Raw genomic sequence first — 22,875 nt, 5'->3', positions numbered from 1 at the left:
AAATTGTGGATAGTTTCCACAAGAGCACAAAACTAATCCCAATAACAAACCAATATCCAACATAACTAATTACAACTGGATTAAGGTGTAACCTTAGGTTCTGGAGTAGTGTGCTACCTGCTGAAAGCTCTTAAATACTTTGTGAGGGCGGTGTGTGCTATATAAATGGAATTACAATACATTGATGAATCTCTGTATCGCCTCTTAATCCATCTACACATGCCCACAAATTATAAATGCACAAATCTAACATGAACAACAACAGTCTAACTTTTTTTATGTAAGGTAGCAATCACTATATTCATAAAATCCTAAATTTCTAAACTTTTGATTTATACTACAATCTTTAATTGAATTCAAAACTAATGCATTTCGCATGCAAATAATCCTAGGTGTGAAGCATGTCATGATGTCACCTTGCAAACACTAAACCAATTAACAATGACTAACTCAAACATGAATCTTTCAGTCCACATGAATCCTACACTAATGCATGAACTAGCTTTCATCTGAACAAGATATACAACTAAATAACCCTGGACTTCCCAGAGAAGGAATTCCCTGGCACTGATAGTGCTTACCGCCATGGATTTCATGGCGGTTCCCAACCCCATGAAATCCATGGCGGTCAGCCGGGTCGTGATACCCCTGACGGTCTTGTGACGGCCGCCAGGCTGGAGAACCAAGTCTCCAGCCCAGCGGTCGTCTCCGCCCTGGCGGTCGGATCGGAGAAGTGGCGGATGACCATGGCGGTAACCGCCATGGTCATAATTCTAATTATTTTACCGCCAGCCTGTTGGCGGTAAGACCGTCACTTCTCCGCCAACCGACAGGGTCGTAATGAGGGCCTAAGGTGGTCATTGCAACCTTAGCGGTAAAAGCCACTTACCGCTGTCAGAAGACCGCCAACATACCGCCGCGGTAAACCGCCACGGTCATTCTGACCCACAACACGCAAACCGCCAAAATACAGACATCCACAAAAGTCCGCCACACCAAAGGGCAGCGAGAAACTGGCGATGACCAAACCTCCAACGTCACGCCAACAGAAATACGCCCACACTATCACGACACACGAATCCAAGCAGCGGTCTTTCACCCGCGGTAATCCATTGGCGGTACACACCGCTGCGCTCAAAATACACACACTCTTATAAAACACATCCACATTGGACAATTTGAAATACACACACCTGATACACATACACAAACCACTCCCACTCACCCAATACAATATAAAACACACACCCACATCACCCACAAACCCCCACTCCTACATATTCGGGACCACGCACTGAGAAAAAGAGAACTGAGCATCCAGACGCGCGTTTCACTTTCACCCAGCAATATTTCCACGCACTTCACACAACACACCGATACACATCACCACACAATCCACCCCACACATCACCCACACCACCCCATGGCACCGCACAGACACCCCAGGTTCTCCGAGGATGAACTCAGGGTCATGGTGGAGGAAATCGTACAGGTAGAGCCACAGCTCTTCGGGACACAGGTGCAGCACACCACCATTGCCAGGAAGATGGAGCAGAATAGTCGATAGGTTCAACGCTGTGGGACAGCACCCAAGAAATAGGGACGACATCAGGAAGCGGTGGAACGACCTATGGGGGAAGGTGCGTTCAATGGTATCCAGGCACAACATTGCGGTGCAGCGGACTGGCGGCGGACCCCCACCTCCTCCCCCAGAATTTACAACATGGGAGGAGCAGGTCTTGGTGATCCTGCATCCTGAGGGCCTCGCAGGAGTATCTGGAGGAATGGACTCTGGTAAGTCTCATCTTCACTACTTCATCCTCCCCACCAGCATGCCAACTCATAGCCCCACCCTCACCCTCACCCCCATCACATCCTGCTCCTTGCAAATGTCTCACCATCACAGCCCACCCATCCCAACACCAATCCCTGCAAGCGACCACAAAGCATGGACACCCATCACCAAAGCATGCCCACTGCACATACCCATCCCCCACCAAATCACCGTCACAAAAGCCCCCACACGGGAATGCCAGTACTGGGGTACAAGGGCACCCACCCATTACACGCTATGGCACACACAAATGCAATAACCATACTTTTATACCCCTGCAGGACCCGAACGCCACGTCACCGCGCAGGAGGGTCCACAAATGTCCACTCCACCCCCAGAAGAGGCCCACAGTGAGGACAGCACCTCTGTCGACCTGGATCTAGATGACCAGCCCGGCCCATCGGGGACCTCAGGACAGTCAGTTCCCCTCAGACAGCCACAGGCCATAGCAGACCTTCCCCCCTCTGGGAACAGCAGCACAGCACCCACCCACCGGGCCCATCCCTCAGTCCCCAGGACACGTCAATCAGCGGTGTGTCCACCACTACAGGGCACCCAGGTTAAACCCCCACCCCAACAACAACAGGGACCTGGGGGCAGTGGTAGTGGGCACACGGTCCAGAGGACAGAGGACGAGGGAAACAGGGGAACTGGGAGGACTGCTGTGCGACAGGGTGGGGACAGGCCCAGGGAACCCAGAGGCCCTCTCCTCCATCATGGGAGCATACCACCACTCCCAGGAGACGATGGCGACGGTCCTGGCCAGGTTTCAGGAAATCCAGCTTCTGCAGGAGGAACAGTATTTGGGGTTCAGGGAGGAACTACGAAACATCAGTTCCGCCCTGGCCACCATTGTAGGGGCTCTGAATCAGGTAGTCACCACATTGCGGGACACTGTGGCAGGACAAAGGGCCCCTGACACTAGCATGGACCAAGAACTGCCTACCACCTCTGCCAGCTTTAGTGGACAGGACCAACAGGCCACCAGCACCCCACCCCCTGCAGAAGGAGAACCACCCCGCAAGCGGGCACTGAGATCCAGGAAGAAGACAGAGTAAGATGCCAAGACCCCCGCCAGGTAAGGATACCTCCCTGATTGTCATCCCACTGTCCCACATTGACACCCTGTCCATTCTTATACTGCCCATGCTCCACTTTCCACAGGCATTTCGACATTGCACCTGTGATACTAATAGTCTGGACTCTGCCATGGACAATCCTCCACCATCACCCCTCACCGATTTGCAACCACCCACCAATATAGAGCACTGAAATAAACACAGTTATTGCACAAAACAATCAGGAGTCTGGCTGTGATTTTGTACTAATGTATTAGACATTACCGTCCCAAAATGCATATTTACATTGTGATGCCAACATACCACTGTCACACAGCTGTAGTCCATGGGGAAACAAAGCAGATGTCACGCAGTATGGCCCACATCTCTGAAATTGGAAGGGAAAGTCACAACTCAGTTACCATACACAGGGGGAAAAGGTCAGACAGTAGAGAGGTAGTAGGGGTTAAGTATATGTAATATGACGGGTTAGAATCTTACCTGTGTGTCATTGAAAATACTGCTGTATTACTGTGTTCCTGTTGTCTATGTCGTCCTCTTCGGCTTCCTCTTCTTCACTCTCCACAGGCTCCACAGCTGCTACAACACCACCATCTGGACCATCCTCCTGCAGAAAAGGCACCTGGCGTCGCAAAGCCAGGTTGTGAAGCATACAGCAGGCCACGATGATCTGGCACACCTTCTTTGGTGAGTACAATAGGGATCCACCTGTCATATGGAGGCAGCGGAACCTGGCCTTCAGAAGGCCGAAGGTCTGCTCGATCACCCTCCTAGTTCTCCCATGGGCCTCATTGTACCGTTCCTCTGCCCTTGTCCTGGGATTCCTCACTGGGGTCAGTAGCCATGACAGGTTGGGGTAACCAGAGTCACCAATTAGCCACACACGGTGCCTCTGGAGTTGACCCATCACGTAAGGGATGCTGCTATTCCGCATGATGTAGGAGTCATGCACAGAGCCAGGGAACTTGGCATTAACATGGGAGATGTACTGGTCTGCCAAACACACCATCTGTACATTCATCGAATGATAACTCTTTCTGTTTCTGTACACTTGTTCACTCCTTCTGGGGGGTACTAAAGCCACATGGGTCCCATCAATGGCACCTATGATGTTGGGGATATGTCCAAGGGCATAGAAATCACCTTTCACTGTAGGCAAATCCCCCACCTCAGGGAAAACGATATAGCTCCGCATGTGTTTCAGAAGGGCAGACAACACTCAAGACAACACCTTGGAAAACATAGGCTGGGACATCCCTGATGATATGGCCACTGTTGTTTGAAAAGACCCACTTGCAAAGAAATGGAGTACTGACAGCACCTGCACTAGAGGTGGGATCCCTGTGGGTTGGCGGATGGGTGACATCAGGTCTGGCTCCAGCTGGGCACACAGTTCCTGAATAGTGGCTCGGTCAAGCCTGTATGTCAGTATGACATGTCTTTCCTCCATTGTCGACCGGTCTACCAGCGGTCTGTACACGGGAAGATTCCTCCATCTCCTCGCATGTACCAGCAGACGGTGCCTATGAAGGACAACAGCGAGCACAGAGTCAATCGGCCCACAGGTATGTAACCACAGTTTGCACAAAACACGATTCCCAATGCATTGAATGGTTTGTATGAGTGTTGAGGCAAGGCCTAGGTATGTGTGACGCAGTTAAAACTAAGCCATGTGGGCCCTTGAAATGGCGGCTGCCTGACCTGTGAAGTGTGACAATGGGATGTGAGGTCAATGTGCTGGCGTGGCACACCGTGGCGGTAGGCGGTCGAAGACCGCGGCGCAAAGCAGCATTGGTTAACATTGAACCCTATGGGTCTCAGGAGCCAATGACGATGTGCGCCGGCGGTCGCAGTACGCACCGCCGCGGTACGCACCGCCGCGGGCGTGACCGCCATTTTCTATCTGCTTAATCACTCGATACCTGATCTTCGACAGGAGAGGACCTACACTGCAAGTGCTGCTGTTACCTCGGTTTGGAAGAGACAATGGCTCATGCGACTGGGGAAAGGGCCCCTGCCTTCACTGCTGAGGAATTGGAGAAACTCGTGGATGGGGTCCTCCCCCAGTATGCGCTACTCTACGGTCCTCCAGACCAACAGGTAAGTACACTGGGACCATGCTTTGTGGCCAATGCCTGTGTTGAGTCGGGTGGATGATAGATGGTTGGGAGGGGAGCGAATGAGGCATGCATCAAACGACGGATGACAGGATGTGCCACATGGCAAGGGTAGAGATGGGGGGCCACTCACATTGAGGGTGCAGAAGGTGATGACTCTTTTTCTCCCCCTGTCCCCTGTACATTTCACATAGGTCAGCGCCCACCAGAAGATAGACATTTGGCGTGCCATCGCCAAGGACGTCCGGGCCCTGGGGGTCCACCTCAGTCGGGGCACCCACTGCCGGAAGAGATGGGAGGACATCCGACGCTGGAGCAGGAAGACGGCGGAGGCTCAGCTGGGGATGGCCTCCCAACGTGGGAGGGGTGCCAGTCGGACTTTGACCCCCCTGATGTCCCGGATCCTGGCGGTGGCCTACCCCGATTTGGATGGGCGCTTGAGGACATCACAGCAGACACAAGGGGGTGAGTACACTCTCATTCTGGTGACTTTGCGCGCAGTGGAGGGGTCTGGGTGGGGGAGGAGGGCTGTGGGTATCCCTAGGCCAGGGCGATTTCTGTAGGCTAGGCCCCTCCGCAAGGCATGGCCCTGTGCCCCCTCCTCTGTAGGTTGCCAAGTACAGTTATCCATGGCCCTGTGTCATCTATGTGTGCAGTTGTCGTCCATAGGCTTGTAGGCCATGTCCCACGGATTGAGTAGTGGACCCCAAGTGCGCGGCATAGTGCAGGGGGCTTCTGTGTCTGTCCTCTCCGCCAACGGTGTCGCCAATGCATGCACTCAACATGTCTTTATTTTCTCCCCCCCCCCTTTTTTGTAGTCTTCCTGTTTATGTGTGCATTAGGATCATCAGGCGGAGGAGAAGTGGCATCGGAGCACGAGGGAGCTGCATCCCACATGGCCCTGGAGGGCCATGCAACGGATTCCGAATACACCAGTGGGACGGAGGGCGAGGGGAGCTCCACAGCGGGGACTCGTGCAGACATAAGTGACACGGACTCGTCCTCTGAAGGGAGCTCCCTTGTCGTGGCAGCAACATCCGTGCCCCCCGCAACAACAGGTACAGCCGCCACCCAGCGCACCAGCACCGCCCTCCCAGCAGTCCCTCAGCGTTTGGCCCGTGCCCTCTCACCGAGGAAGGTGGGCATCTCCTTCGACCCAGGCACCTCGGGCCCTGCCCCAGTCACCCCTGCTGCCCTCAGTGAGGAGATCATTGACCTCCTGAGGACGCTCACTGTTGGGCAGTCTACCATTTTGAATGCCATCCAGGGTGTCGAAAGAGAGGTGCACCAGAGTAATGCATACCTGGAGGGCATTCATTCTAGTCAGGCTGCCCTTCAGCGATCGTTCAACACTCTGGCCTCAGCACTGATGGCAGCAATTGTCCCTGTCTCTAGCCTCCCCCCTCCAACTTCCTCCACCCATACCCTATCACCTGTACCTCTGCCTATCCCAGACACACCATCAGACCAGCCTGCACACACCTCAACACCCAAGGGAAGCTCATCCAGACATAAGCACCACACATCACACAAGCATTCACACAAGCAACATCCACATACAGACATACCAACACCCACTGCCTCCACTGTGTCCCCCTCCTCCTCGTCTCCCTCCTCCCTCCCTGTCACGTCTCCACTCACACTTGCATGCACAACATCTTCAGCCACTACGTCCATCACCAGCACACACACCAGAACACCCCGCACACGTGCAGTCACCACCCCCACTACCATTTACACGTCCCCTGTGTCCTCTCCCAGTGTGTCTGTCTCCCCCTCTTCCAAGATACACAAACGCAGGCAGCCACCCACCCAACAGCCATCCACCTCACGACAGCCTCCAGCCCAAGCACCTGCACCCAAAGACACCAGACTGAAAACTCCTACAACCACAACCTCTTCCTCCACTCCCATACCCACTACACCTACCCGTCCCACTGCTCCTAAAAAGCTTTTCCTGTCCAAACTTAACCTCTTTCCTACAACTCCCCCACCCCGTCCATCTCATAGGACTCCAGTCAGCACCTCAGCCACCACAAAACCGGGCCCTGTGATGACAGTCTGCCATGGACTGTGGAGTCCACCACCCTCAAGGGCAGCCAGTTCAGTACGGAGCCAAGGAACGGGCAGCCCACCCCCGGAAAAACACCCGAAGATAGTCAGCGGCCGGCGCGAGAGGGTGAAAACCCCAGGCACTAAAATCCCTACCATGGCTCCGGCACGAAGTGTGGAGACAGGTGGCACACCGCCCAAGGTGGGGAAGGGCCACAGGCGAACAGGGAAGGCTGGGAAGGGCAGCACGCCCGAGGAGACCGCCATCAGCCCAGCTGGCCAGGAGGGACCCGCCAGCCCCATCCCAGGTGGGCTGGAGGACACCAACAGGCCCGGTACTGCAGACCAGGAAGGCCACGCCAGCCACAGGACAGGTGGCAAGTGACCTGCACGCCATGGCCGGATCCGTTGAACTGGGCCCTTTCACTCAAGCACCGCTGAACTGGGCACCGCCGTCTCAAGCACCGCTGAACTGGGCAACGCCGTCTCAAGCACCGCTGCACTGGGCACCGCCGTCTCAAGCACCGCTGAACTGGGCCCTTCATCTCAAGCACCGCTGAACTGGGCACCGCCGTCTCAAGCACCGCTGAACTGGGCCCTTCATCTCAAGCACCGCTGGACTGGGCACCGCCGTCTCAAGCACCACTGAACTAGGCCCTTCATCTCAAGCACCGCTGAACTGGGCACCGCCGTCTCAAGCACCGCTGCACTGGGCCCTTCATCTCAAGCACCGCTGCACTGGGCACCGCCGTCTCAAGCACCGCTGAACTGGGCCCTTTCACTCAAGCACCGCTGAACTGGGCCCTTCATCTAAAGCACCGCTGAACTGGGCACCGCCGTCTCAAGCACCGCTGGCCCATTAGCGGCAGGGGCAGGCCCGCATCTGTGTCGGGCAGGGCTGCACGAAGCACTCTGGGCACAAGTCCCCCTCCAAGACCAGTGGAGACTGTCATCCACTTGAGAGACTGTGGCTTTGCACTCCCCAGGATGGTCCAGTGGGCAAGCCACCCACTGCAGAGACTTGAGAGACTGTGGCTTTGCACTCCCCAGGATTGAACAGTGGGCAACCCACCCACTGTAGAGACTTGAGAGACTGTGGCTTTGCAATCCCCAGGATTGAACAGTGGCCATGGAGGCCCCTCGTGGATCTGGCGTCGTGCACTCATCTGGCTGAGGTGCCCCCCTTTCCCTTCCCCCTGAGGTGCCTGTAGTTGTCCTAACTGATGCCCCTGCAGTGTTCTCTCCGTTGGAGTCAGGTATCCTGTGTGGGCTTTGCCCATGTGATTTGGGCCCAGTGGTCCACGGACAATGCCTGCTACAATGCTCAGACTTGTACATATATGTATATAAGTGTTTTTGATGTGTAGATATATATATATATATATATATTTCAGCCACTATTACAATACATTCCAATGTTTAGAATCATTTCCTTTTGTCTTTGCATTCTTCCGGGGGGTTTTGGGGGGGGAACTGTGAAGTATTTCTATGCATTGATGTGTGTGTTGTAGTGGGTGAGGGTGGGGGTGGGTGTGTCGCGTACGTGTGTCCCCGTAATATTTTCTCCTCCCCCCTCCCCTGTGTCGTAGGTGCAGTACTCACCGTTGTCTTCTGCGCCGGCGTTCGTGCTCCTGGTAGAGGAGCAGGAAGACAATCGCTGGGAGGATGAGGAGTTCGGGTTCCATGATGTCCAGATTCCTCGTGGGGTGTATGGAGGTGAGCGTTTTCCGTATGAAATGGCTGTTTCCGCCGTGTTTTTATCCGGAAAAGGTGGCGGATTGGTGTGTTGTGATAGGGTGGGCGGTACATTGACTTCGGCCTGTCTGTTGGCGGTGACCGCCGCGCTGTTTGTTTGTCCCGCCGTGGTGGGCGGTGTGTTGATGTGGCGGTCTCTGTTGGCGGGTTCGGCCAGGGTCGGAATTCCATTTTTTTTACCGCCAGCCTGTTGGCGGTTTAGCCGCATGTTTAACACCGACCGCCAGGGTTGGAATGACCCCCTAAGTCTCCTGATTTTTTTCACAAAGCCTCCCTCTTTTTAGTTTCAAAATGTATCATGTATGTGTTAGTGCGGAACACACTACCCTAAAATCCAGCTCATGGGGCTCAAGAATGACACTCAGGTTTGAAGTATGCAATAGGAAACGTTTAGTAGCAGGGTATACAAATAATAAGTACAAAGAACTCAGAACAATTATAAGTGAAATTCAGTGGCGAATTACCTTTAAAGGTGATAAAAATTGGGTCTTCTCCGTTTTGAAATATATGGTTCCTTTTATAGGACTCTAAATAAAGATAAATGCATTCAACATGAGTACATGATTCTCAGGAAATACACCAATAGGGAACAAACAATAAGAAACATTTCACTACAGAATACATTTGAAAATTCTCTCATGGTAGAAGTACATTGAGTTTACAAACGTTCTCACAGTTAGTTTTATAATCCAATTGATACATTGTATGCCAATAGCCTGGGACAGTCGAAATGTCCTTGGTTAAGTACAGAGAGAGAAAAGGGTCTCTGGGAACATTTCTCAGTTTATTATTGGGAGTCTGGCAGTTCTTCATTTGGAATGAGAAAAACAACAGTTAACACATGATCTTGGCGACGGTAGCACAAGACAGAGAACATTCTAACCACAACCTAGGTAAACTGAAGCCCCAATTTCCGATGCAAGGTGTAAAGAAATCATCTCTCACATGTTTTAAGTATATATTTTTGTTGTTGTTGTTGCGTGATCTCTGGATGGCGAAAACTTACACAGAGGCCCCCACTTATTAGCAAGGTGGCTGCTGTGTGAATCCCAGAATTTTAGTTCTTATGTTTTACACTATGCCCCTGATTACATAGGCCACGCCTCTTGGAAGGGATTCTAGTTAACCTTAATTGACCACGCCCCTTTTCGAGATTCCCCCCCCCATAATGTTTTCATACCACTTAAAGCACTGACTACATAAATGCATCTACCACATAAGACAATCACTAAAGAATCCCCTCCTCCTCTAGATAGGTATGTAACGTCCGTCTTTGATTTTTTCGTTTGTAGCCAACGTAAAACTAAACTATTCACAATGCCAACAAAAATTGAGAGGATTGAAAAAGTAGTAGAAAAATCATTTTTTTTTTTAATTTAAGAAAAAAAACTCTGTTCTTAAGAATTTAAATAATTATTATACAGCATGTTTGGTTTATAGCCCACTGCCGACACAACAGTGCCTTTGTAAGATGGCGGCGCTGTTCAGCCTTAACCAGCCTCAAAGAGGCTTGTGTCTTGTTTTAGTCCGTCTTCTAAGAAGTAGCACTGATCGCAGGTCCTGGTGTCACACGCCGACCCCGTCCCCTTAGAATTTTGGCCTCTCGCTTTCCGTTCCGAGGCCCGGCTTGTTCAATTTTTACTCTGGATTGCGGACCGGAAACGCGTGCATGACTGGGATGCTCTGTAAACAATAGAGTGAAGTGTGACCATTGTGCGGACTCCAGGAACAGCCAGTGAGTACCTGCCTTCCTCATCTCACCTACTGAATTTCGTGCTGCCACAAAGGACCCGAGGCTTGTATTTGCTAACGTTGTAGGGAGTTTTAAGGCCTTGTTTTAACTGCTCTCAGCTTCGGTTTATATGCATTGAATGAATCACGTTATAAAAAGGGGTGACGTGGACTCATTCTTACAATAAGCCAGATATTTGTGCTCTTTCTTCAGGGCGAAACACAATGTATCTGAATGCAATGTGCCTCTATCAGAAAACTCAGGGCTGGGGTAAATTGTCCGTTGATCAGTGCGTTGACAGTGTATGTATGGTTTTGCAAAGCTTTTGAATCCTTGGGAGGTATTGGACCAAATAGGCTGCAACGCTTCATCTCGCAAAAAAATAAAAAACTGACCGCAACCGTCCAATGAGTTTTGTGGAAGTTGAGCTTCAGGACTGACTGTTGTCTTTAGTCATGTTCATCCTTACAAGAGAGCGCAATTGAAACTGGTTATTGCTAGTGTACAGTGGTTCTAGGTAACTGCTCTTAAAACTTTACCAATTTATCTTCCACAACCCATAAAGTTCAGGCGGTAAAACAATGCATTTTTCATTGAACAAAGGTACATATAAAGATCCAAGTTAAAACCGGGTCACAAACACATTCAGTGGCATGGAACAAGTTAAAATCTGAGATTGGGCTTTTAAGTTCTAATACACGGCTTCTGATCCTATATAATCAGATCCTACTCAGGGAACACAACTTATGAACGATTGTCTCACATCCGCCCTGGACCAGACCATTCCTATTCGAACTGTTACCAGGAAGGAAGAAAAAAACACTACACCCAGGTATAATGAAAGGACAAGAAATGTCAAACAGTGTTGTAAAAAGTATGAGAGAAAATGAAGAAAGACAGGGACAGAAAGACTGAGCAGATATACAAAGTAGCACTTGGTCAATATAACATTTTGATAAAAATCATAAAGCAGATTGCTATTATAGCTGAGTAGTAGATTACAAAAGAAATCTTTAAAATCTGTAATAGGCACTCCCATTCAGAAGCTACTTCTGGCCATACAAGTCCTCATGGGAACTTCGCAACAATATATCTTAGTATTTTGAACATAAGATAGCAAAAATTATACCTTACTTAGTGGTAGATGACAAGTCAGCTAACACAAACTGCAAGATCTTTTCAAGAGTGCTATGATCTGAATTTTAGCCCATGGCTGAGGGAAACGTAAGCAGAAGATTAGATCCTCATCTCCACTTGACCCTTGCTCACACAGAGAGTCAGACTCCTGCCTTACCTGTGAGAACCTACTGAGATCAGCTGCGGAGTTCCACTGGGCTCCTCCCTGTGCCCCACACTCTTCAACGTCTACATGGCCCCTCTCGCATCCATTGTCACGGCCCACGGACTGAACATTGTCTCCTACGCCGACGATACCCAGCTGATTATCTCACTGACCGAAAACCCAATACTGCCGAGAAGAGTTTCCACAATGGGATGGAAGATGGCACTCCCTGGATGAAGGACAGTTGCTGCAACCTCAACCCTGACAAGACTGAGATCCTCTTTCTGGGACCACCCACATCAGATTGGTATGACTCCTGGTGGCCATCGACTCTCAGCACCCCCCCATGACCCAACAGACCACACATGCAACCTCTGCGTCATCATGGACTCATCGCTCAACTTGACCCACCAAGTCATCTCAGTCGCATCCTCCTGCTTTCATACACTCCGACTTATCTGAAAGATCTACAAATAGATCCCAAAGGACTGCTGCAAAACCGTAACCCATGCCCTGGTTACTAGCAGACTTGACTATGGCAATGCCCTCTATGCCGTTACCTCCCAGAAGAAACTCAAGAATTTACAGCACAATAAAAACGCCTCCGCAGACTCATCCTGGACATACCCCTCCGCAAACATATCTCCAGTCACCTAAGAGATCTCCACTGGTTCCCTATTGAGAAGAGAATTAACTTCAAGCTCCTTGTCCACGCCTACAAGGCCCTCCACAAGCTTGGACCTGCCTACCTCAACCACTGGATCTCCGTCTGCTCCCCCACCAGACCTCTGCGCTCAACAAGCATTAGCTACCGCACCCTGCATATGGAAGACCTCGGCTGGTGCGAGATCCTTCGCCTACCTTGCGACAAAGAGCAGGAACACCCTGCCCCTGCACCTCAGGCAGTCACAATTGCTAACCCAATTCAGGAAGGATCTTAAAACCTGGCTCTTCAAGTGAAGCTCAGAGGACAAACCTGCTTAGCACCTTGAGACTCTTACAAGTGAGTAGTTGTGCTTTACAAACCCTTATTTGATTTCAACCAATTGTCCTGCTCCCTCTGCTGAGTAAAATCACTGAGGCAGGGGTAAATAACAACTTTGCACGCATCTAGAGTCCATATTTTGTATCCAGACCAGTCAGGCTTTGGTGGGGGTCTTAATAGAGACAACACTTGCTAAGGCCATGGATGACATCTGAGAGATTTTGCATGCAAGAGGTCCAGCATCAGTGGTGCTCCTGGACCTGTCAACCTCTTTTGATACCATGTCGTATAATATCTTTTTGTAGTGGCTGATGGGGCAGTGGTATCAGGATGTCCACTAAAGTGGTTCCCCTCCTTCATGTCAGAACACAGACAGTATGTATAGAAGAGTTAATCTCCTCAGTCACACATCTAGTTGGGGAGTCTCACAATGTTCAGCACTGAGCCCCATTTTGTTTGGCTTGTATGTCTCTCCTTTGGCAAGACTGATTGACTCCTATGGGCACAATTGTTTTGGATATGCAGGGGACACCCAACTGGTCATAAAACTAGATGAGGACATGCGGCAATTCTCTACTTGCCTGGGAGAGTTAAGGAAATGGATGAGGAACCGACATCAAAGGAGGAAAAAAACAAAAGCTGTGGTTGTTGGAAATCATTAATTGGGGAGTCAGGCCTGGTGTGTTCTCTGTCTGATGAACACTGCTAAAACTTGAGAATTGCTGCTTGCAGTCCCAAGATGCACGTTGAAAGAACTGCCCACAGCCTAGAAATGTTTTAGTGGAGTAAACCGGAGTTCTGCAACTCTTACATTTTAGCACTGTTCATTGGACAGATAACACACCAAGTCAGCACGTTTGATACAAATAAAATTCAGTACATAGGCTTAACTATTTTAGTGCATCTTTCTGGCTTTGTGTTGATCTTCTGCAAATTTAGCGGCCATTTCAATGGAAAATGCACTGTCAGCAAATGACAGTGTGCTACTGCACATTGTTTTACTAATAGATTTATGACAGTGTGCTCCAAAATGCACCACCAACTGCATATCACACCTGTGCCACTCTCTTGCTGAATACATTTGCTACACTTTCTGTGAAGTTAGGATTTTCTCAATCCTTATGATTTAAGTGATGTAATGTTGATGTCAGCACCACCAATCTGAAAATTGTTCAGCACTACTCGTGTAAAAATGCTGAACTGTGTTGATGAGCTCCGTTTTAAAACAAACCTGGGCAAGCGTTCCCAAGCAAGACTCCAGGTGAAGCTTCCAGTGTTTTTTTTTTTTTTTTTTTTGCTGCTGTTTTCTTTTCACCTTAGAAAGCCATTTCAACAGAGGATGTGCTCACTATACTTGATTATATAACATCATCCTGCTTGTGTATGAATTTCACACATACGTTGATACTTATGGATGTGACTTATAGCCGTTACTGGCGACTGGTCTGGGAAACCAGTATCGAGTCCCGGCGTTGGCTCTGGGTAGATCATGTAATCTCCCATGCTTAAAATAACATTTATCTGACCTTACCTAATATGGTGCTCATGTAAAGTGCTCCAATGGCTTTGGGCAGTTTCCATACTATATATATTACATTCAATGAAGAAAACAAAAGCTTATTTATAATTAAGATAATGTTATTAAATTACTAATTTATGTTCTACCTTCACATTACTATAACTTTTTATTCTTTCCATGCAAATCAAAATTGATTACACAAACATTGGAACTTACAAAGTTATAGTTAAACTTTCAAATGATAATTTAGGCACCATCTTCAGATTGCTATAACTTAAACACTTCTGTACACAGTGTTGTTAACTTGCTAGCCACACTACATTAATTATATCTTGCCACTCTACCATGCACAGTGTTCACACAAATGATGTAATTGAGATGTCATAAGTGTTGTTATGAATGCTATGATTTTGCATGGTATACGTGATGTAATACCAAAGGGTATAAGCAGTGCACCATAAAGTCACAAGTTCTAGTTAATGTGTAATTGTATTTATATAGTGCTTACCTAATGAGGCGTCAAAACGCTTTTCGGCGTGTAGCATGCTACTCCAGAACACAGATGGATTAGTGGTGGATTGTATAGGGAAATATGAGTTAATTTGAGCGGTGGACATGTGTGTCTGTTATTTGGATTGAATAGGATAATGAAGGGATAGAAGTGGGAAGAGTATAAATGGATTAGGGAGATCATAGTAGTAAAATGAGGTTTAGGATGTGTCAAAGGAGAGATACATGAGGGAAGAATTTAGTAAGGGTTGTTTGGAAGATCTTAGTGGTAAACCAAGGTTTGGGGTGAGCCAGGAGAGAGAGAGGAGGGAAGAGTCTAGAAAGGGTTATTTTTAGAGATCGTAGTGGTAGGATGAGGCTTCAGATGAGTCAGAGAGAAGAGGTTATATTGAGAGAGCTATAAGGCGAGACAGAGTAGTGAATTGGAGAGAGTGAAAGTTTGTTTTCCTCTCTTCTGCAGTAGGAGTAAAGCAAACTATAGCTACATGGCTACACAGAAAGGGTATATATGTACAAGGAAGATAATGAGATGAAAAGCTTTATCTTATACACTTAAAGGCTTGACTTTCAAGTGTTGCTGTAGGTAAATCTAATTTATTTGTGGAGGAAAGTGCCCTCTTTCCTGGCATGGTTACCCCCATTTTCTGCCTGTTGTCAATGTGTCTGACTGTGTTCACTGGTTTCCTGCTAACCAGGACCCACGCCCTCGTCACGAGCCGCCTGGACTACGGTAACACCCTATACGCAGGAACCACTGCTAAACTCCAGAAACGTCTGCAGCGAATACAAAAGGCCTCTGCCTGCCTCGTCCTCGACATACCCCGCAACAGCCACATCTCCGCCCACCTGAGACACCTGCACTGGCTTCCCGTCAACAAAAGGATCACCTTCCAGCTCCTCACCCACGCACACAAAGCCCTCCACAACAAGGGACCCGATTACCTCAACCGTCGCCTCAGTTTCTACACGCCCACCCGCCAACTTCGCTCCGCCAACCTCGCACTCGCCGCCATCCCTCGCATCCGCCGCACCACGGCAGGTGGGAAATCCTTCTCCTACCTGGCAGCAAAGACATGGAATTCCTTCCCCACCAACCTGTGGACCACCTCGCATTCCGGAAGCAACTCAAGACCTGGCTCTTCGAGCAGCAGTAATCCCCCTCCCCCTAGCGCCTTGAGACCCTCATGGCTGAGTAGCGCGTTTTATAAATGTTGTTGATTTGATTTGACCCCAGAGATTATGTTCTCCCCCTGTAAATTTGGTTGCTTGAACCACACACATCCAACATTTGTCATACTGGTACCCCCTTTTTAGTCCATAGTATATGATACCCAGGGCATTGGGGTACTAGGGGATTCCCATGCGCTGCAGCATGTATTATGCCACCCATAGGGAGCCCATGTTAAATGTGTCTGCAGGCGTGCCATTGCAGCCTGCATGAAAAGGTGCATGCACCTTTTCACTACAAGTTTTGCACCAGGTCACTTTAAGTCACCACTGTGGTAGGCCGTCCTAGTGCAGAGGGCAGGGTGCAGGTGTGCAGGAGAACAGAGATGCCTCCATGAACTCCACCTCCCTTTTCATGGTCTTCGTGAGCGTGGAGACACCATTTTCGATGTGCACTGGACATAGGTCACTACTTATGTCCAGCTACATAATTGTAACTGCGAACCTAGGAATGTTTGGTATCAAATATGTTGGAATCGTACCCCAATACTGTTGCCAGTATTGGAAGTAGGATTCCATGCATTCTGGGGGCTCCTTAGAGGACCCCCAGCATTGCTCCTGACAGCCTTCTGGGGTTGTCTGGGCAGCCCACGGTGCTGCCACCTCTCAGACAGGCTTCTGCCCTCCTGCTGCTTGATCTGCTCAAGCCCAGGAAGGCAGAACAAAGGATTTACTTTGGGAGAGGGTGGTAACACCCTCTCCCTTTGGAAATAGGTGTTACGTGGCTTGAGAGGGGTATCCTCCCTAAGCCACTGGTATGCTTTGAAGGGCACATTTGGTGCTTTCCATGCATAAACCAGTCTACACCGGTTCAGGGAACCCCAGTAACTGCTCTAGTGTGAAACTGGACAATGGAAAGGGGAGTGACCACTCCCCTGTCCATCACCACCACAGGGGTGGTGCCCAGAGCTGCTCTAGAGGGTCCCTTGATTCTGCCATCTTGAATCCAAGATGGGCAGAGGCCTCTGGGAGCATCTGAGTGACCCAATCAGGCAGGTGACGTCGGAGCCCCCTCCTTTAAGCTGGTCACCTGGTTAGGTGACCAATCCCCTTTCAGGGCTATTTAGGGTCTTCTTCTGGGGTGGGTCCTCAGATTCGGCTTGCAAGATTCCAGCAGGACTCCTCTTCAACCCCTACTTTGACTTCTGGCCACTGGATGTGCGACTGGACCCTCCAGGAACTGACAGTCTCCACCCACGACGAACACTCTGCTTGCAGCATTGTTTCCATTGCTCCTACCAGCTTCTGCAACATTTTCCCAGCTGTGCATCCTCTGAAGGCGGCAAGTCTTCAGCCTGCACAAGAAGGAAGAAGAAATCTCCCTTGGAGTGAAGGAGTCACTCCTCTGCCTCCGCAGGCACCAACTGAAACGACGACCGGCTGCATGGATCTCATCTGACCCTGAGCTGCGTGGATCCTGCATCACAGGTGGTGGTCTGGAGTGGTCTCCTTCGTCCTCTCTACCAGCTGTCCCTACTTGGGTGGAGGTAAGCCTTTGCCTTCCCACGCAGGACAGTAACCCTGTGCACCGCGTCTCTTGCAGCTACCAAGGCTTGTTAGCATCTCCTTCAAGGGATCTTCAGGCTCCGTGCAGCCCTTTACCCCCATCACTCTTCCCTGCAACGCACAGCCCTCTGCGTGCTTCTCCTGCGCCGTGGGACCCTTTTTCATTTGTGCTGCGTGGGCTCATCTGAGACTCCTCTTCCAGTGGGCCTCCAGTGCCTTTCCTTCTGAGGACTCTGCCTTGCTGAGGGTCACCCTGGGACTCCTCTCCACCCCCATGGGTTGAGTCCTCTTGGACCTTGCTGGTCCCCAGCAGCTCCACTTTTCATTCATTGCAACTTCTGCCTTTGCCAAGGCTCGTTTGGTGGCTTGTCTATGCCACTGACCGACTGCAGTCTTCTGTCCGGCATAGGACATCAACTGGATCCTCCAGGAACTCTTCACCAACTCCAGCGCTGCATTGCTGACCATCTTCGTCCTACCGTTGATCAACTCCTGCCATCCCAGATGAGTGATTAGTGGCTCCTGCCCCCACGGACACTTCTGTGACTTCTGGACTTGGTCCCCTTCTTCCACGGGTCTTCATCTTCAGGAATCCACTGCTGGCTTCTTGCAGTCTTGTCTGGGTGTTGCATTATCTTCTTTTTAGTCCTTTTGGGTGGTTGGCGGAAATCCAGTAACTTACTCCTTTCTTCCTGGTCGCCGGGGGGCACTGCAGTACTTACCTTTGGGGTTTTCTAGTTCCCCCTGCTCCCCTCTACACATTCCACTTACCTAGACGAGGGTCCTCCATTTGCATTCCATTTCTTTTTGTAAATGGTTTGGGCTCCCCAAGGGTCACTATTGTCGTTTGCTATTGCACTGTTTTCTACTACTTTTTGTGGCTATTTCTGATTACTAGTGTACATATCTAGTGTGTTACCTCCTATTGGAGGGTTGCCTCTCTAGTCCTTTTTGGTAATTGTGTCACTAAAATAAAGTACCTTTATTTTTGTAACACTGGGTGTTTTCTTTCATTTGTGCAAGTGCTGTGTGACTACTGTGGCATTTCATGAGCTTCGCATGTCTCCTAGATAAGCTTTTGCTGCTCATCTGCAGCTACCTCTAGAGAGACTGGCTTCTAGACACTGCCTACACTACACTAATAGGGGATACCTGGACCTGCTATAAGGTGTAAGTACCTTAATTACCCACCACACATGGGCCAGCTTCCTTCATCAGTGGTGCAGCTGTGGGATAAGCACTTGCAATTGCCTTACAACTCTGCCACTTGGTAATTTCCACAGGAAATATCACTTAATGACCTGGGGTACACCCTATACTTAGTATCAGGGACTTAGTCTCTTAAGTTTTGGTAAGTTAGGGGTTTAGGCATAGCCCTTTCTCCAAGCTTTTTTTGAGAGACTAAGAGTGAGGATAGTTAGGAACACCTACGTCACTCTAACACACTATGTCGTTAGTGAAGAACACATTCTAGGGCATGGCTTTGCCATATCTGAGTCTCACCTTCTAGGAGCTCAAGGAGTTGTGCTGTGAAAAGAACCTAAAGACAGGTAGGAACCCTAACAAGAGTCTGCTTCTGGACCTGTCCCTCCCAGATGACCAGGACTATACTGGTAGCCAAGAGGAGGGGGAGGGTAGACAGGATCTGGACACTGAGGAGGGTCAGCAGGGTCCCTCTGAGGATCATAGAATCCATAGTAAACAACCTCGCCTATCTGAGAGCACTTCAGGTAGTGGGAAGGAAAGCCATACCAGTAGGCCCCCCCCTTTGTGCCCAGAGGGTTAGTTGTGAGTGGTAACTAAAAATAGGGGCAGATCCTCCTCTGCTCACTCTCATGTCACCTTTAGTCTCTGAGGGGAACACAGTGTTCAACACAAGGAGAGGACTCCCTAGACAGGGAACTCAGACAGCTGAAACTCTAGGAGGCCAATATGAGGCTGCAGCAGCAACAGCCAGCCCTAGATAGGGAGGCCTTGGCAGTGGAGATAGAGAGAGAGATAGGGTTTGGGGTTAGAACTCCATGGTAGCATCAGCTTTAGTTTCATGGAACCTAGAGTCAGGGAGGACTCTTTTGATTCCAGGAATCTAAACAAGGTTGTCCTCCCGCCCCGCACAAAGTGGGAGATGACATTTACAAATGGTTCACTGCTCTGGAGATGGCCTGTAAGGTACAGAGGGTACACCAGAAACACAGGGTACACCAGAAACAGTGGGATGCTATCTTGTGGCTCTCCTTCTCTGACAGAGCAGGGATAGGCTCCTGACTGTCAGAGAAGATGATGCTGGCAACCACACAGTTGTAAAATCAGCAATCCTCGATGGATTTGGTCTTGCCACTGAACAGTACAGAATCAAGTTCAGGGAGACCAGAAAAGAGTCCTCCCAAGATTGGGTAGATTTTGTGGACTGTTCTGTTAAGGCTTTAGAAGGCTGGTTACACGGCAGCAAAGATAGTGACTATGAGGGCTTGTATAATCTCATCTTGAAAAAGCATATTTTAAACAACTGTGTGTCTGATTTGTTGCACCAATACTTGGTAGAATATGATCTGAGCTCCCCCCAAGAATTGGGAAAGAAGGCAGACAAATGGGTCAGAACTAGGGTGAGCAGAAAAGCTTATACAGGGGGTGACGACAAGAAAAAGGAAACAGGTAAGTCTCAGGACAACGGTGGGGACAAAGACAAAAGTAAGGAGTCTTTATCAGGCCCACAAAACTCTTCTGGGTGTGGGTCTAAAACCACTTCTCCTACTTCCTCACCACCTCTTCCTACTTTAAAATGTCTTGGTGCTATGTTTGCAAAAAACAAAGGCCATAGGCCAGGAGACAGCTCCTGCCTTAAGAAAGGCACCAAGCCAACCACCACTACCAACCCCACTTCCACATCTAGAGCCCCAAGCAATAGCAATAGTGGTGGGACTACTAACAGTGGCCAGTCAAAGGGTGTAGCTGGGTTCACAGTAGGAAATGTAGTTGGGGCTGGTTTAGTTAGAAAGACAACAGAGGCTGTATTAGTCTCTAATGGGTGCATTGATCTTGCCACCCTTGCTGCCTGTCCTCTTAACATGGATAAGTACAATGAGCAACCTTTGATAAATGGTGTTCAGGCAGAGGCCTACAGGGGCACAGGTGCCAGTGTCACCAAGGTGACTGATAAACTGGTGTCACCTGAACAACACCTACTTGGTTACCAGTGCCAGGTGACTGATGCTCATACCAACACTGTATGCCACCCCATGGCAGTTGTTGATTTCAGTTGGGGGGTGGGGGTTTACTGGTCCAAAGAAAGTTTTTGTGTCCACAGACCTACTGTAGAGTGTGTAATAGGGAACAACTTGGATACTTTAGCTTGGGCTGACGTGGAGTTAGAGGCCCATGCAGCAGTGCTGGGCATCCCAGGGCATATCTTTGCCCTGACTAGAGCACAGGCCAAAAGGCAAAAAGTTCAAGGAAACTTAGAACCTGCAACAATGGCCCAAGAGCCTCCAAAACCCGAGGGTAGGAAGGGCAAAAAGAGGATTTCCCCTCTGGGGAGGAGGAACCTACTCCCTTGGCAGAACATACACCAGAGGAGCTCCAGGCTGATACAGCTGGGCTATTGGGTGCAGGGGGCGCCTGTCAGGGAAGAATTCAGTATGGCACAAAAGACTTGTCCCACACTGGAAGGTTCGAGGCAGCAAGCTGTCATTCAGGAGGTAGGGGATGCCAGTGGCACCCACAAGGTGTACTGGGAAGACAACCTCTTGTATTCAGAGCCAAGGGACTCTAAGCCTGGTGTCACAAGGAGATTAGTAGTCCCTCTGCAATACAGAGGATTTGTGTTGACCTTTGCACATATATTCCCCTGGCAGGTCACTTGGGGCACAGTAAGACTTGGGGCAGACTTGTCCCTCACTTTCACTGGCCCCACATGTCTGTAAACACAAAAGAGTTTTGTCGCTCCTGTGCCACCTGTCAAGCCAGTGGACAGACAGGTGGCACCCAAAAAGGCCCCCTTAATTCCACTTCCAGAAGCTATTCCTCTAAGTACCACTACAGCTCCTGCAGTGGCAAAAGCCCTCTTGGGAATTTTCTAAAAAAGTGGCCTTTCCTATAGAGATGTTATCCGACAGAGGTACCAACTTCATGTCTGCATATCTCCAAGTCATGTGGAAGGAGTGTGGGGGGACTTATAAGTTCATCACCCGTTAACACCTCAAAACTAACTGTTTAGTTGAGAGATTTAACAAAACTCTCAAAGGCATGATCATGGGACTTTCTGAAAAACTCAGGAGGAGAAGGGATGTCCTACTGCCATGCCTCCTATTTGCCTACAGGGAGGTTCCTCAGAAGGGAGTGGGCTACAGCCGCTTTGAACTTTCGTTTGGGCACCCTGTTAGGGGTCCATATGTTCTTGTCAGGGAGAAACCTCTCAAGCCCCTTAAACAGGACTAAGTGGACTATGTACTTGGCCTCAAATCAAGGATGGCTGAGTACATGAAAAAGGGCACCACAAACCTTCAGGCCAGCCAGAAACTGCAGAAGCAGTGGCATGACCAGAAGGCTGTACTGACTGTTTTCCAGCCAGGGCAGATTTGGGGCCTGGAGCATGTGGGCTTCCATGGCAGTCCAGGACAAGTGGAGTGGTCCCCACACAGTAGTGGAAAAGAATGATGAGGTCACCTACTAGGTAGATCTAGGCCCTCTTAGAAGCCCCCTCAGGGTGCTTCACGTGAACCATCTGAAGCCCTACTATGACACGGGTTGAAATGACCCTACTCATGGCCACTGATGAGGGGCAGGAATAGGAAAGTGACCCTCTCCCTGACTTCCTCTCCAACACTGCAGCTGATGGCCCAGTTCAGGGGGTAGTCCTTGCTGACTGTCTCTCTGAGTCACAGAGGGAAGTCTGTAGGAACCTCCTGGTGAAGTTCTCAGAAGTGTTCTCTCTAACACCTGGACAAACCACATGGTGTGAGCACACCATGGACACAGGAGACAGTTTGCCCATAAAATCGGAATCTAACTATAACCTCCCTGCACCCTTACTTTTTTCAGTGAATTTCTAAGTTTAAAAAACAAAACAATTTCCTAACTTTAACATCCCTATGACTTTTGTTTTTTCAGTGAATTTCTACAGTTTTTCTAACCTCAAGTAATATGCAATTACCATATGTTAATCCAATTGCACCTGTGCATGGCCTTTGCGTGTGTGGTAGGGGGTTGGCCGCAGGGCCTGGCCTGTGCCGAGGCCCTCTAGCCAACCCCCACATGCAGCCAACCCTATACTCTGGGCCT

At 49.6% G+C, this 22,875-nt stretch overlaps 1 protein-coding gene across 7 annotated transcripts in view; it reads left to right on the top strand.

Annotated features, from left to right (window-relative positions):
- The first annotated feature begins 10,356 nt into the window (after positions 1-10,356).
- PHF14 (PHD finger protein 14) overlaps positions 10,357-22,875 on the top strand; it is a 791,087-nt gene continuing 778,568 nt past the window's right edge. For all 7 annotated transcript variants that reach the window (XM_069211832.1, XM_069211834.1, XM_069211833.1 and 4 more), the window contains exon 1: positions 10,357-10,572. In XM_069211832.1, the coding sequence (XP_069067933.1) occupies position 10,572 (1 nt within the window). In that variant the 5' untranslated portion in view covers positions 10,357-10,571. The remainder of the gene's footprint in view (positions 10,573-22,875) is intronic.

Source organism: Pleurodeles waltl, chromosome 10 (genome assembly GCF_031143425.1).
Source record: "Pleurodeles waltl isolate 20211129_DDA chromosome 10, aPleWal1.hap1.20221129, whole genome shotgun sequence".
NCBI classification, from domain to species: Eukaryota; Metazoa; Chordata; class Amphibia; order Caudata; family Salamandridae; genus Pleurodeles; species Pleurodeles waltl.
The sequence above is the reverse complement of the archived record's forward strand: the minus strand, read 5'-3'. Positions and strand labels throughout refer to the sequence as shown.